Here is an 11839-nt window from a genome sequence, read left to right as displayed (position 1 = left end):
TCTGGTTTTGGAGCTTACCCTGGGTTTCCTTAGAAATGTTTTGTGGATTGTTATTACAAATTCACATACTGGGACCTCTGAAACATTTTGTGGATTAGAATTGGGTTGAGTGTGCATACTACCTTGGTCTACGATTATAACAAAAAATTGATTTGTTACACATTGCATAATAACACTTTCTGTTTTGCACTGGCATCTTTATTTTCTTAAATATTTGCTATCCAGAAAGGAGGTGGTTTGCCCTTCTAAAATACAGCTACTAGGTCATCGGGTTTCTTAGAAGCAATGCTGGACTGCCCAGAGGCTCCAGCACCAGATGTTCCAGCTGATGCAGGCGCCATGGCCACAGCACTAGTTTCTTCCAGAACTGGCTGGATCATCCCCATTTGGTATATTCTGCGTGCCTGTTTGTTGGAGTAGAAACAGGCCAGGATGGACACCAAGACAATGAAGGAGCAGGCAACTGATATGACCATGGTGGCAGTGGAAAAGGGGAAATGAAATCCTGTAAGAAGAATAAAGGAGGCAAAGAGAGAATGGAAAGTCAGAATGCCAATTCACCGAGAAGATGACAAACTGAATCATTACCAGTATATCAACTAGAAAACCAAATGCTTCCTAGACCTATTCGTTCTCTCAACCTTTTTAGAAAATCATATCAGATCCAAAGAATTTTCTTCAATTCCATTCCAAATTGTAGGGCCTCTTCTTGCTACATGGTTCCAAATATATACTGCAGAAATGCCAGTGCACACTTTTTTCATGCACTAATCTTTGAGTTCAAACACAGGTTTTCTGATTAAACCAAGGCTTCAAAGAAAGTCTTGGTGTTTTTACCCAGAATATTTGCTGTGTAGATAATATCTGGTCTAATGCAAATCTCACAAGGCAACTGTTAACTGTGCAGTATGGACACAGCTGTGGCTTTCTCTTTGAATATCTCTCTAGATTTTAAAGACCATTGGGAAAAAAATACTCTATTGGGGCAGCCTTTTCTGCCCCGGCATTGGGTGCTTTCCCCAACCGGAGAACAAACATCCCATGGCAATAGATCTTTTTGGTTGTGTGCCCATGATTTTGCCTTCATTTATTAGCAAGACAGGCTGAAGTGGCCCTTAGTTGTATCAGTATTAAAATAATACTTCCTTATTTCGATGCAGTCCAAAGACAGCTTTCAAGTGAAAGGACCCCTTAAAAGGAAAATCAGGTGATGGACACTGACTGAGAACAGACAAAATAGAGGCAGGAAAAGGCTCCACAATGGGGACAGCAAATTTCACTCGAGTTAAAGTTTTCTGCTGAAAACTTTAATTTGGCAAAAAGGAAAAGCCCTGGGATCTGACATGTACCTCCTTTGGAGAACACCAAGTTGAAACTATATAAAGGACTTGCTCCTTCATGCATCAGAAATACATTATTACTACAGAAAGAACCAGAATTTGTATTTTGATCAACAATTGGCAAATGGCTCGGCTATGAAAAACTGATCAACAGTTTTTCATAGCCGAGCCATTTGCCAATTATAAGATTCCGTAGCAAAGCCCTGATTCAAATATTTAGGCTAATGACAATATCTCATGTACCCAATTAAGCCTAATCTAGCTATGAAACCTTATACCATAATAAATTAGTTAAAAATTAAAAGATTTCACAAGACCATGTTGTTCTTCACTATAAAAAGTTTACTTCTCTGGAAAAAGGAAATGTTTACTTTGCCTTATTGCCAATAGATCAGAAGGAAAAACCATCCTGATAACAGCTACTGGATTCTCAAGAACCACAAGCGGAATTCAGTATTTATCGGCAGCTTTCCAAAACAAGCTAGCTTATAATTAAAGGCTTACTCTCCCTGACAATTATGTTTATAACTGTTTCTGACAGACATTTGCAGATGCTTTGTGACCAGATTCATTGGCCACTGCAGCATGAAAGAATAAATGTGCGATTTGCCATCTTACCAATTGCTCTATAAAACACATCGTCATATCCATGGTCTCAGTTCTGTCCCACCCCTGCCCCAAATCTCAACCCATCAAAAAATGGAAAAATGTGGTATTCTCACTGGAGACATCTTCTTTCATTCCTTCTTTCCTTACGATAATATTCACCATCTGGTTCAGCGATGGCCCAGCAGCAGGAGATGTGTTGGATACAGTAGGGGCAGAGTTGGTCACAATGGACACCAGCTCCAAGCTCCTTCTGGAGTGGGTCTGCAAAGAGGTGTGGGTCTGCTCCCCTTTCAGTTCAATGGGACCAAGTTTGAGCTCTCCTTCTCCAAATGTTCCTGGAAAGAGCAAAACAACAGCTTAGAATTCAGCCCTCCAGTTCCATACATTATTACCATAATGTCTCTTATGCAATGAGATTCAATTTCTCCATGCTGTTCTTTTAATTCTACTTGGGATACATGCAAGATTGGTGTAGAAATTAGATAAGGGAATAAATTTTATGGACTTTAAAATTCCCAAATTAGCCTGAATGTAGGGGAACAAACCGGATGCTTCTATTTGAGCAGGTGCCAAACAGGATCAGTAAATAAAGCATGGTTTTCCTGAACTTTTAAATAAACATTAAGCTCAAGGATTCTCCCCTGCAAAGCGGATATTATTTATTCAATTTATATACTGGACTCTTGGAGATCTTGGGGTCTACAGTAATAATTTTTAAAAAAACCTGACCCAAAATTACAAAGGAAAAAAAAAACAGTAACCAATAAATCCAGATGGCAATATCTTCATTCATCCCCAAATATCTTCTGAAAAATGTCCTGAGCTCTGTTTTCACCAGCCTCTGGAAAGCTACCACAGAGGGACCTACTCTTGCTTCCAGGATGCTATTTCCAAATATGGGTATCATTATCCAGAAATAATATCTTGTAGCTTCAACCTCTCGCCTCATGAAAGGGTGGCACCAAAAGCCTTTTCTCCCAGGACAACTACATTGGATGGGTTGATTCTGGCTGAAGAGGAGATATCTGGCCACCAAGGTATAAGAGTTTATAAATTAAAACCAGCAATTTCAGGAGCTCTCTACCTCTCCCCTCACCCTTTTGTCCAGGTATTGATTCTAGCACTTCATTTCTCAGAACAAAGCAGAAAACGAGAGGACTTGCTTGTACTGACCAACCAAGACACAATCTTGTCAAGGGCCCAACTGTCCTCCTGGTACCAGAGGCCAAAGTGGGCTCACTGGACCAAGTCCACCAGATGCCTGAGATGGAACATTCTAATAGGGGAGATCACACTACCTCTCCTCTGCTGCTGTCTCCTTTTTCTTCTTTTGCTGCCACAGCCAGTATGAGATTCTGCACAACAGGAGCAGTCAACCCCTTCGTTAGAGTTCCAAGTTGCAGTCGTCTGATCATAGGAACATGCCTTATTGAGATGGTTTGCTGAGCCCACAGGTACTGCCTTCAAGTGGCAGATGAGGTAGATCTAAAAGAATCAGAATAGGTATTAGCTAGTAACTGTAACTGTCCTGTATTTGGGAAAGGGAAGACAAGGTACTGAAGAATCCATAATAATCCCTTACACCAAAATATCTGCTATTATTGGCATAATTACTATTAATAATAATAATTGACATCTGTAGTGATGCATAAGGAGGACTTGCTCCATTTCACTACCTCCCCTCAATACAGTCAGCTCCAGAACTAAATTAGGAGGATGGCTTTATTCTTCACCTTTTGAAGATATCATATCTATATATAAATATATGCTTAGATTTTCCACTCCAACTCATACCCACACATTAATCAAATATACTAGCTCTACATTTAGAAATTCAACTTCCATTTCTTCCCATCTTCTATCTTAACCTGATCGTTGGAGGCTCCAATGAAGGTAAATGTATCCAGCTGGAAACGGAGAAACCAGTCTTCTCGCGTGGCAAGAAAATGGGAGCCACTTTGGAGCCCATCTACAAAGCATCTGCAGAATAGACAGAGACAACATGAATGGGCTCATTGTCCTTCCCCAGGTTATCAATACTTTTAATTATGGCTTTGTGTTTATCAACATTATTGCAATGATGAACACAATGGTGATTTTGAGCTAGAAGCCCTCTCTTAGGTCCAGCCCACATCACAGGATTCTTGTTGTGCGAAAATGACTATTAGGTGGAACAGACCATGATAAACTCCATGGGGATGGGTAAAAGTACTCTTACTGAGATTGGTTACAGCATAAACTTGCAAATCTGATTGTGCGGCACCCCTCCTCCTTTCTATAGTTCAGTGAATTATGGGAGGTGCCTGAATCACTTCTCAATGTTATGTAGACATTGCTGAGTTTAAATATGTTTAGGCTCCTTTGCTTAGCATTGTGCATATCTCCATCAAGGTCATGTTCTTTACTGTCTATTGGGACACAGGAGGCGGGAACATTATGTACCACACAATAAATTGTACAAAATAAAGTGGGATCACAAAATAAATCACCATTTTGAGCTCTGCATGTAAGCTAGTAGCAGTAGAAGTGGTAGATTTCCAGATAAACCCCTTACTTTAGAAAGACACTTTATTTTGAGAAACAGGAAATCATTGCCATTTCTACACATTTTGGAAACAAAAATAATTTCCTCCAAATCTAAGTTCAAGTTGACATAATGATGAAATAATGGCCAGCTTCTTTCATCATGCTAAACTACAACCTCATTCTATGGCTTAGCCTTAGACACTTCAGTGGGTCAAAGGAAGGTTGGTTGCGGAGATTCATTTTAGGACCAATAAACAATAATCATGTTTTCTACAGGTCTCCATACACCTCCAAATGGCTGTTCCCCCTTCACTTCTTTTTTCTCAGGTTTAGTCTGAGAACAGACAGAAAGAAAAACAAGAAAAAATGTGTCTTTGGACACAATTCAACTCAGAGTAGATCTTTTCTCCAGCAGTCATTTTGGGGCACCTACATGCTTTTTATACATAGTACAAGTGTGCTAAAATGTTATGGGGCCTTCCAGTGGTAAAAGATTATAAGCTGTCAAATTCTCAACCATTGACTTTACCAAACATTCTGGTTTCTTGCCTAATTTAGCTTCCAAGTGGTGTGGTTGCCACTCAATTCCAAGGAAATAACTGAACACCATTTACCCTCAAAGTCCAATGAGTAGAGCTTATTTTCACAAACACAGGAACTCATTTATAAATGCTTACTTCTACTAGAAAACATGAGGCTTACCTGTACAGATAATGACTACCACCTCTCATTCTGCTGGGCCCAAACTCCCAGAGACTTACCCATGATTTGTGATGACTTCATATTTCACAGAGGATTCTGCACTTGGCCGGGCGACACATTCATCCACATAGATTCTCAATGGAACATGGTTATCCTTTCTTACTGATGCCTGGATGTTGATGAAGTCCCCGAGATAGTAAGTAGGGTTAGGCATCAGTTGTGACCAGCTACCTGAAAAACAACATATTAATAGAGCATCATCAATATCACAGAAAAGCAGCTGATAGCCTGCCAGCAGCCCAAAAATCTTTTTTTTTTCTTAATAATTTCTTCAGCTCTTTCTTTCCCAATGCAGGTTTCAATGGTATCGATTTAATGCTTTAATTACTGAGGGTAAAGGTTTGTTCTCCCAGCTTGCAGGTTGGTTTTTGAACACTTCGCTACCAGGCGAGGTAACATCTTCAGTGGACTTTAAGGAATGTCAGTATCAGTGTTCTTCTGCTTTAAATACTCTTTAAGATGCTCATTAGGGATTTAAAAATGGCTATCTATTAGATTTACTTGTTACAGGTAGTCCTCAACTTACAACAGTACATGTAGTGACTATTTGAAGTTACGATACTGAAAAAAAGTGATTTATGACCATTATTCACACCTATGACCATTGCAGCATTCCCATGATCACATGATCAAAATTTGGATGCTTGGCGACTGACTCACATTAATGAGTGTTAATGCAGTGTCTTAGGGACACGATTCCTTTTTGCAAGCTTCTGACAAGCAGAGCCAATGGGAAAGCCAGATCCATTTAACAATCATGTTACTAATTTAACAACTGCAGCGATTCACTTAACAACTATAGCAAGAAATGTCATAAAATGAGGCAAAATTCACTTAAACTTAGCAATAAAAAAATTGGATTCAATTGTGGTTGTAAATCGTGGACTACCTGTACCACAACTTTCTATAAGTCAAGGGAAACTGTATTCATCTTGATTAGCACACTCACTGTCATAGACTTCCAGGGCAAACACCAGGCTCTGATGCTCCATCACTGTAGAAGTGAAAGGGACCCAGGTAGGACGGAGTCCAAGCGAAGACACATTCCAGGACCTAAATTTAGACACCATGTTTACCTACTCACATCCTCTTTGCATTTCCAAAGCTCTTTCATTGTTTTTACATTTATCATTTTACTCTCTGTAAGCTGCCCAAAGTCATCTTATAGGTGAGAGGGGCAGTAGATAAGTTTAATGTAAGAAATAAAGGACATTGTCTAATTTCCTAGAAGGAAAGAGGCAGCTAAGTGCAAATCCAATTCAAATTAATTCTCAGAGCTCAGGATGCTGGTAGCAGGAATGCCAATTCTGATCATATAAGAGACTTTCTATACACGTAGCTTCTTGGTCTGCTTTAAATAGATAACAAATGATGAAAGTTGGATTCACACATTTCAATGTTTAAGACTTAGTCTATAAATTCACAGAGTAATTACAACTGAGACTATCTCACTTCTTTCACCAGTATTCTGTGACTTACCTAGGATAGAAACAGTTTATAGCATGGGAGAATGGATTGGCTCTGATCACCCCATCTGGAGCTGAAGGCATATAGTGGAGAATGTTCTTATAATGGATGCTTCCTGGAAGGAGCTATGAGGTCAAATAAAAAAAGCTCATTTTAAGGTTATATTCTAAGAAAACTAAGGACCTTTCCCCACTTCTGAATTAAAGTGCCATTCACCCATCCTTGAATAAACAAACATGAATTCAAGAGGATATAAACCCCCCCCCCTCCCCGCTGATCCTTATCCTGTTTAATACCTCTGTTCTGCTCATGGGTGAACATTATAGTATTATTTGGATATTGCATAATTTTGTTCCACCATCCTGTTGAATTGGGAAGAATGAAAAGAAATCCCAACAGATTGCAAATAATCAATTTTTCCCCAAGGCTAATAAGGTTGTATTAACAGACCCTTCTTTCTGATTTTTTTTTGGGGGGGGAATCAATGAAATTAATGTGATTCTTGTTAAGCAGCTCACTCTTGCCAATAATCAAGACCAAGGCTATAGCTTCATCCCAAAAAATGGCATCTATAGTTGGGTAGAGGATGACATGAGAACAAATAAAACCAGCTTATCTTTTGACAAAGCAACCTCGTCTGCTAGATTTATTACTTTGCAACAGAAAACCTCCTACTTGGTGTTAGATATTTTGGAGCAACTTCAGTCATCTATTAATAAATTAAGTAAGAAAATGGGTGCACATTTATCTTAATCAAAAACTTTGTAACAGAGTATAAGGACAATTTTTACCCTCACCAAACTGATTCAGCAAATGGTGAAAATGGAGATATATGATATAGCAGAAGAATCTGGGAAGAGAAATAACTTTCAAAATGCCCAAAGGTTATAAGCAGATCATTGCTTTCCAGACAAGAAATTACAAATGAAAACAAATGACACCAATTATCTCAAAAGTTTAAATAAATAAGAACACAAAGAAAAAGAAGAAATGTTATAAAGAACTATAAAGTAGGTATAAATTGCTTTATCTAATGCCAAATTTTAGATTTTATTGGTAGTTTGTTATTTGGTTTTTTTTTGGCTAGAAATAAGACTAAATGAAAACTTTGGAGAAATGTATATATTACACTATGCTTGTAAATACTATTTATTACTGATAACATCCCAGTACTAATATCTGCACTTGTAGCAAATATCCAACAACTGTTGCTAAATAATTTTCAAGACACAATTTGCCATAAATTCAAATCATGGGAAAGCAACCATTTCATTCCATTATGCGCAAATCAGGACATAGTTAGAATATTGTGTTTGGGCAATACAGCTCAAAAATGACAATGACATCTTGAAACAATTTCACAAAAGTGCAACCAAGATGGATGGTATAGAAATCAAACTGTGATTAAAGTATCTGGGTATGTCCTATATATAAAGGAAATTACTGAGGGGAGAAATGATAGCATGAAGATTGTTGCATAGAAGCAGCAGTGCATTTATGGCAGAATCATATCCAAAGGGTTAAAATAACAAGGAAGGAGGTTCAGGTTAGACCTCCAGAGATCTAGCGGTTCTGTCACTCTACTGCTATTATCCAGAAGGGTACTTGCCTTCCCGAGTAGTGTTATTGCAGAGACCTCTATAATTAAAACTATTCATAAAATTCCAAACAGAGAGCTATCTTACTTGTCTGGTGGCTCCACAAGCAAAGAGAGGATATTCAAGCAGGAGAACATTTGGACGTACAGCTGTCACTGTACAGCCAGATCCCAGAATGAGTTCATTGGCATTAACCATCACACCAGTCCCAAAGAGATTCACAGGAACGATGATCACTAGATGCGAGCTTCCACATGACACTGAAACTGCAGAAGATATAAGAAGGGGTCAGGCGAGAGCAACCTGTAGCAACATATTTTTCCACAAGCAGAAACATGCAGGGGATTTCATAAATGGTACCATTATGCTCCTGAAAAGATGGAGGATCTAGAGAATCAAATCAGAGCTCCAATCAATTGAGATTATCATTATAACCATTGCATGAGATGCCTCCAAGAGGTCAGGACCAAGACATAAGGGCCTCATTTGTTGTTGGTCCCACCAATTAGCTTCAGAACTGCTGGCAAAGCAACTAGCCAGCTCAGAGGGTAGATAATGGGGAGAGTGAGGAAAGCCACAAGAGGAAGAGAGGACCTTGGCTGGTCTGAAGTCCTTATGTCAAGTCTACTGCCATCAGAAGTGTGCTGTTCTAACACCATCAAACCTTTGTAACCATAAGCCTCTGCTTAAAAGTCAGAGGGTCTAGAAAGCTTTTCAAACAACCTCATTCTTTTGTAATAAAACCAACGAGTAATTGAATCAAATATTCAAAGCTTGTTGTATATTTTAGGCGCACAGAAGCAGCCACTTTAGATGAAGTAACTACTCAGGTAGAAAATTAGGATCAAACTCTTTGTTATATCTAAGTCATTAAGCTCTTTGGGGCACTTGACAGTCCTATCAAGCCATTTTGTGGCTTTGTTTACATGTCCTGCTGTTTTCTCATGCTTAACTAAATTACAACTTATTCAATTGACCCATTTGTCAACCCTGAACTAATTACAATATGTAAATCTAAAAGGTAATTAGTAGTTTGCTGTCCTGGGAGTTCTGTAAATTTACCTTGCATGCATTTCTCATTAAGCTCCCCTTAATGATACATTGGCTGAGTTTACACAATTCTTTTAATATGGTTTACCCTGTTTTCCGATGCACAGAATATATTGATATTACTTATAACTGTACTTACAATTTCTGCAAAGAAATCAGAAACTACTTTTTTTTCTATTTTTTTGTTCCATTTTTAGCTTTTTATTTTTTCAATTTATGTGTGTGTGTATGCACACAATACACACACATTTGCCTTATGGGCTGTTTCCAAATATTGTGGCCCAGCAGCTATCCCAATTAATCAGACAATGGTAGGAAAACTTCCAGTATTTTACTTAATAATTAAGAAACAAACTTTTGACCAGCAAACAGGCCAAGTTAAGGACTCCTAGGAAAATGTAACCTAACCCTTATGCTAAAGAATGTGCACATATAAACTGCCTATGCATGAATCTATAGTAAAGTCAGGCTGTGTCCATTAGTAACATTTTTTAATGTTGACCATTAGGTTCCCCCTTAACAGTCATGAACTTATTTAACATTCCCTTTACTGTATCTAGAGATGACCTAATTGACACGTCTTTAAATTCTCTAAGACCCTACAGGCATTTTATAAATAAAACAGCTTGAGACACACCTTACTCTGGGTCTATTTTTTAAAAAAAATTCTCTTTGGGGTTTTCCCTGGTTGGCCCAGTTTGGAAACTATGCAAAGATGAAACCAACATTGGTGGGCTGTCATTTGCTATCTGCAGTAGATTTATATTTTTAGAAACTGGTTACTATTACAGTTGAGCTTCCATTTTAAAAGTTCCAGAAGATAAATTGAACATATTTCTTTACATGTAACTCACAGATTCTATGCATTATCTGCTCATTTGTTTTTTTAAAAATGCTTTTCTTAGCTCTGTACCAGCAAACTTTCCTGCAACTAAAAAGATTTTGCACAAATTAATCTAATTAAGTGTTCTCCAATAAGGCTTGTCCATTGATCTGAAAGCATACTAAATCTAGCAAAATGCTCAGAACTCAAAAACCAATGAGTTTTCTTTCTAATTCTGAACCAAAATTCCCCACTTTTTCCCCATTTTACAATTTGATAAGATGTTCTAATAAATATACTTTCTCCCCATTCCCAGCACTGGTTCACTAGCCTAGGTTCACAATCTATGATCAAAAACATTTAAGGCTGGTTCTCTCTGGATTGAGTACAAACCAAAAACAAATTATAATAGCTAGTTAAGGAGCAATAAATTAATCTTTCTTCCTTTTCTTTTCATTTCTCCAAGTTGTATTCCCTCTCTGCATTTACCTGAGGAGTTCTGAGTAGAAACACCAGTGATTAAAAGCAACAACACCCATATTCTTAGATGATTCTCCATCCTTCTCAACATCTACTCAGGAATTCTCTCAGGTGGGAACCAAGTCCCGGGGCCTCTCATTGGCTTCATTTATAGCTCATGCAATACTCAGGTGCTGTGTCTTCTTCCAATGAAACTCTAGAAGCCATTTCCTTACCTAAATGTTGAAGCCATTTCCTCTACTCTGAGAGAATTTAGAAGTGGTATGAAAAGAGTGTGAACTTAGCCTGAATACAGTATTCAGGCTAAGTTCACACTCTTTTCTGGGCTAAAAGACAGGCTGCTTTTTGCATAATTCATGTAATATACTTTTGTCAATAGCAATTCCACCATGTAGTTCAAATACTAAGACATTTTGGAACCAGGAATAGACTTTGTAAGCAAGGTTTATTGAAGGTTGTTACACGTTCTAGTTTCTATTAATCCAAAATGGCAGCTACTCGGAATTCAGCATTCTAGTATGTTCAATAGATTGAAGTATACAGAAAGTTTTTACAATATATTCTAAGCAAACTCATAGACAGAACTAATATTTGCTTTGGCTTTGGATAGTATGATATTTAAACCCAGCAGTTTGCTTGTTTAGCAGACCATAGCTAAAACAAGCCATGGTGGTGCAGTGGTTAGAATGCAGTATACTGCAGGCTACTTCTGCTGATCACCCGCTGCCATCAGTTTGGCAGTTCGGGGCTCACCGGCTCAAGGCTGACTCAAGTCTTCCGAGGTGGGTAAAATGAGAGCCTAGATTATTGGGGGCATTATGCTGACTCTGTAAACCACTTAGAGAGGGCTGGAAAGCACTGTGAAGTGGTATATAAGTCTAAGTGCTATCGCTCTTGCTGTATCAAGCATTGTTACAAGGAATAAAAGAGCTACAAATGGGACAATTTATAACGCACATTCAATATAATTTATTTTCAAACACTTGTCCATGGATTTTCAATGTGTTCGTCTTTCAAGAATGTTGTGTGGCATTAAATACTGGGCCATCAAATAAGAATTCATTTCTTTAGAATACTGCCAAAATAATCTAGTATCAATGGCAGTCTTAATGTTAATGTTAGTGTTAATGATGGTCATGTAGACCACCAACGTGACACTTCTCTATCCAACTTTATAGGAAGAT

The 11839-nt window shown here is 38.1% G+C and overlaps 1 protein-coding gene across 1 annotated transcript; it reads right to left on the bottom strand.

Moving 5' to 3' along the window:
* Positions 1–237: 237 nt before the first annotated feature.
* Positions 238–10734, bottom strand: OOSP3 (oocyte secreted protein family member 3). Its single transcript, XM_087717287.1, has 9 exons — positions 10665–10734; positions 8390–8568; positions 6717–6829; positions 6187–6290; positions 5237–5408; positions 3818–3929; positions 3248–3434; positions 2063–2284; positions 238–505 (listed from the first exon to the last, which is right to left on the bottom strand). Exons 1-9 carry the CDS (start codon positions 10732–10734, stop codon positions 246–248), a joined length of 1419 nt encoding a protein of 472 aa, XP_087573413.1. The 3' UTR covers positions 238–245.
* Between the last annotated feature and the right edge of the window lie 1105 nt (positions 10735–11839).

The sequence above is a fragment of the Thamnophis sirtalis genome, unplaced genomic scaffold, assembly GCF_051295495.1.
Source record: "Thamnophis sirtalis isolate CommonGarterSnake01/CBP01778 unplaced genomic scaffold, rThaSir2_p1.2 scaffold_1, whole genome shotgun sequence".
Taxonomy (NCBI): Eukaryota; Metazoa; Chordata; class Lepidosauria; order Squamata; family Natricidae; genus Thamnophis; species Thamnophis sirtalis.
Note: the sequence above shows the minus strand (reverse complement) of the source record. Positions and strands in the feature narration are given on the sequence as shown.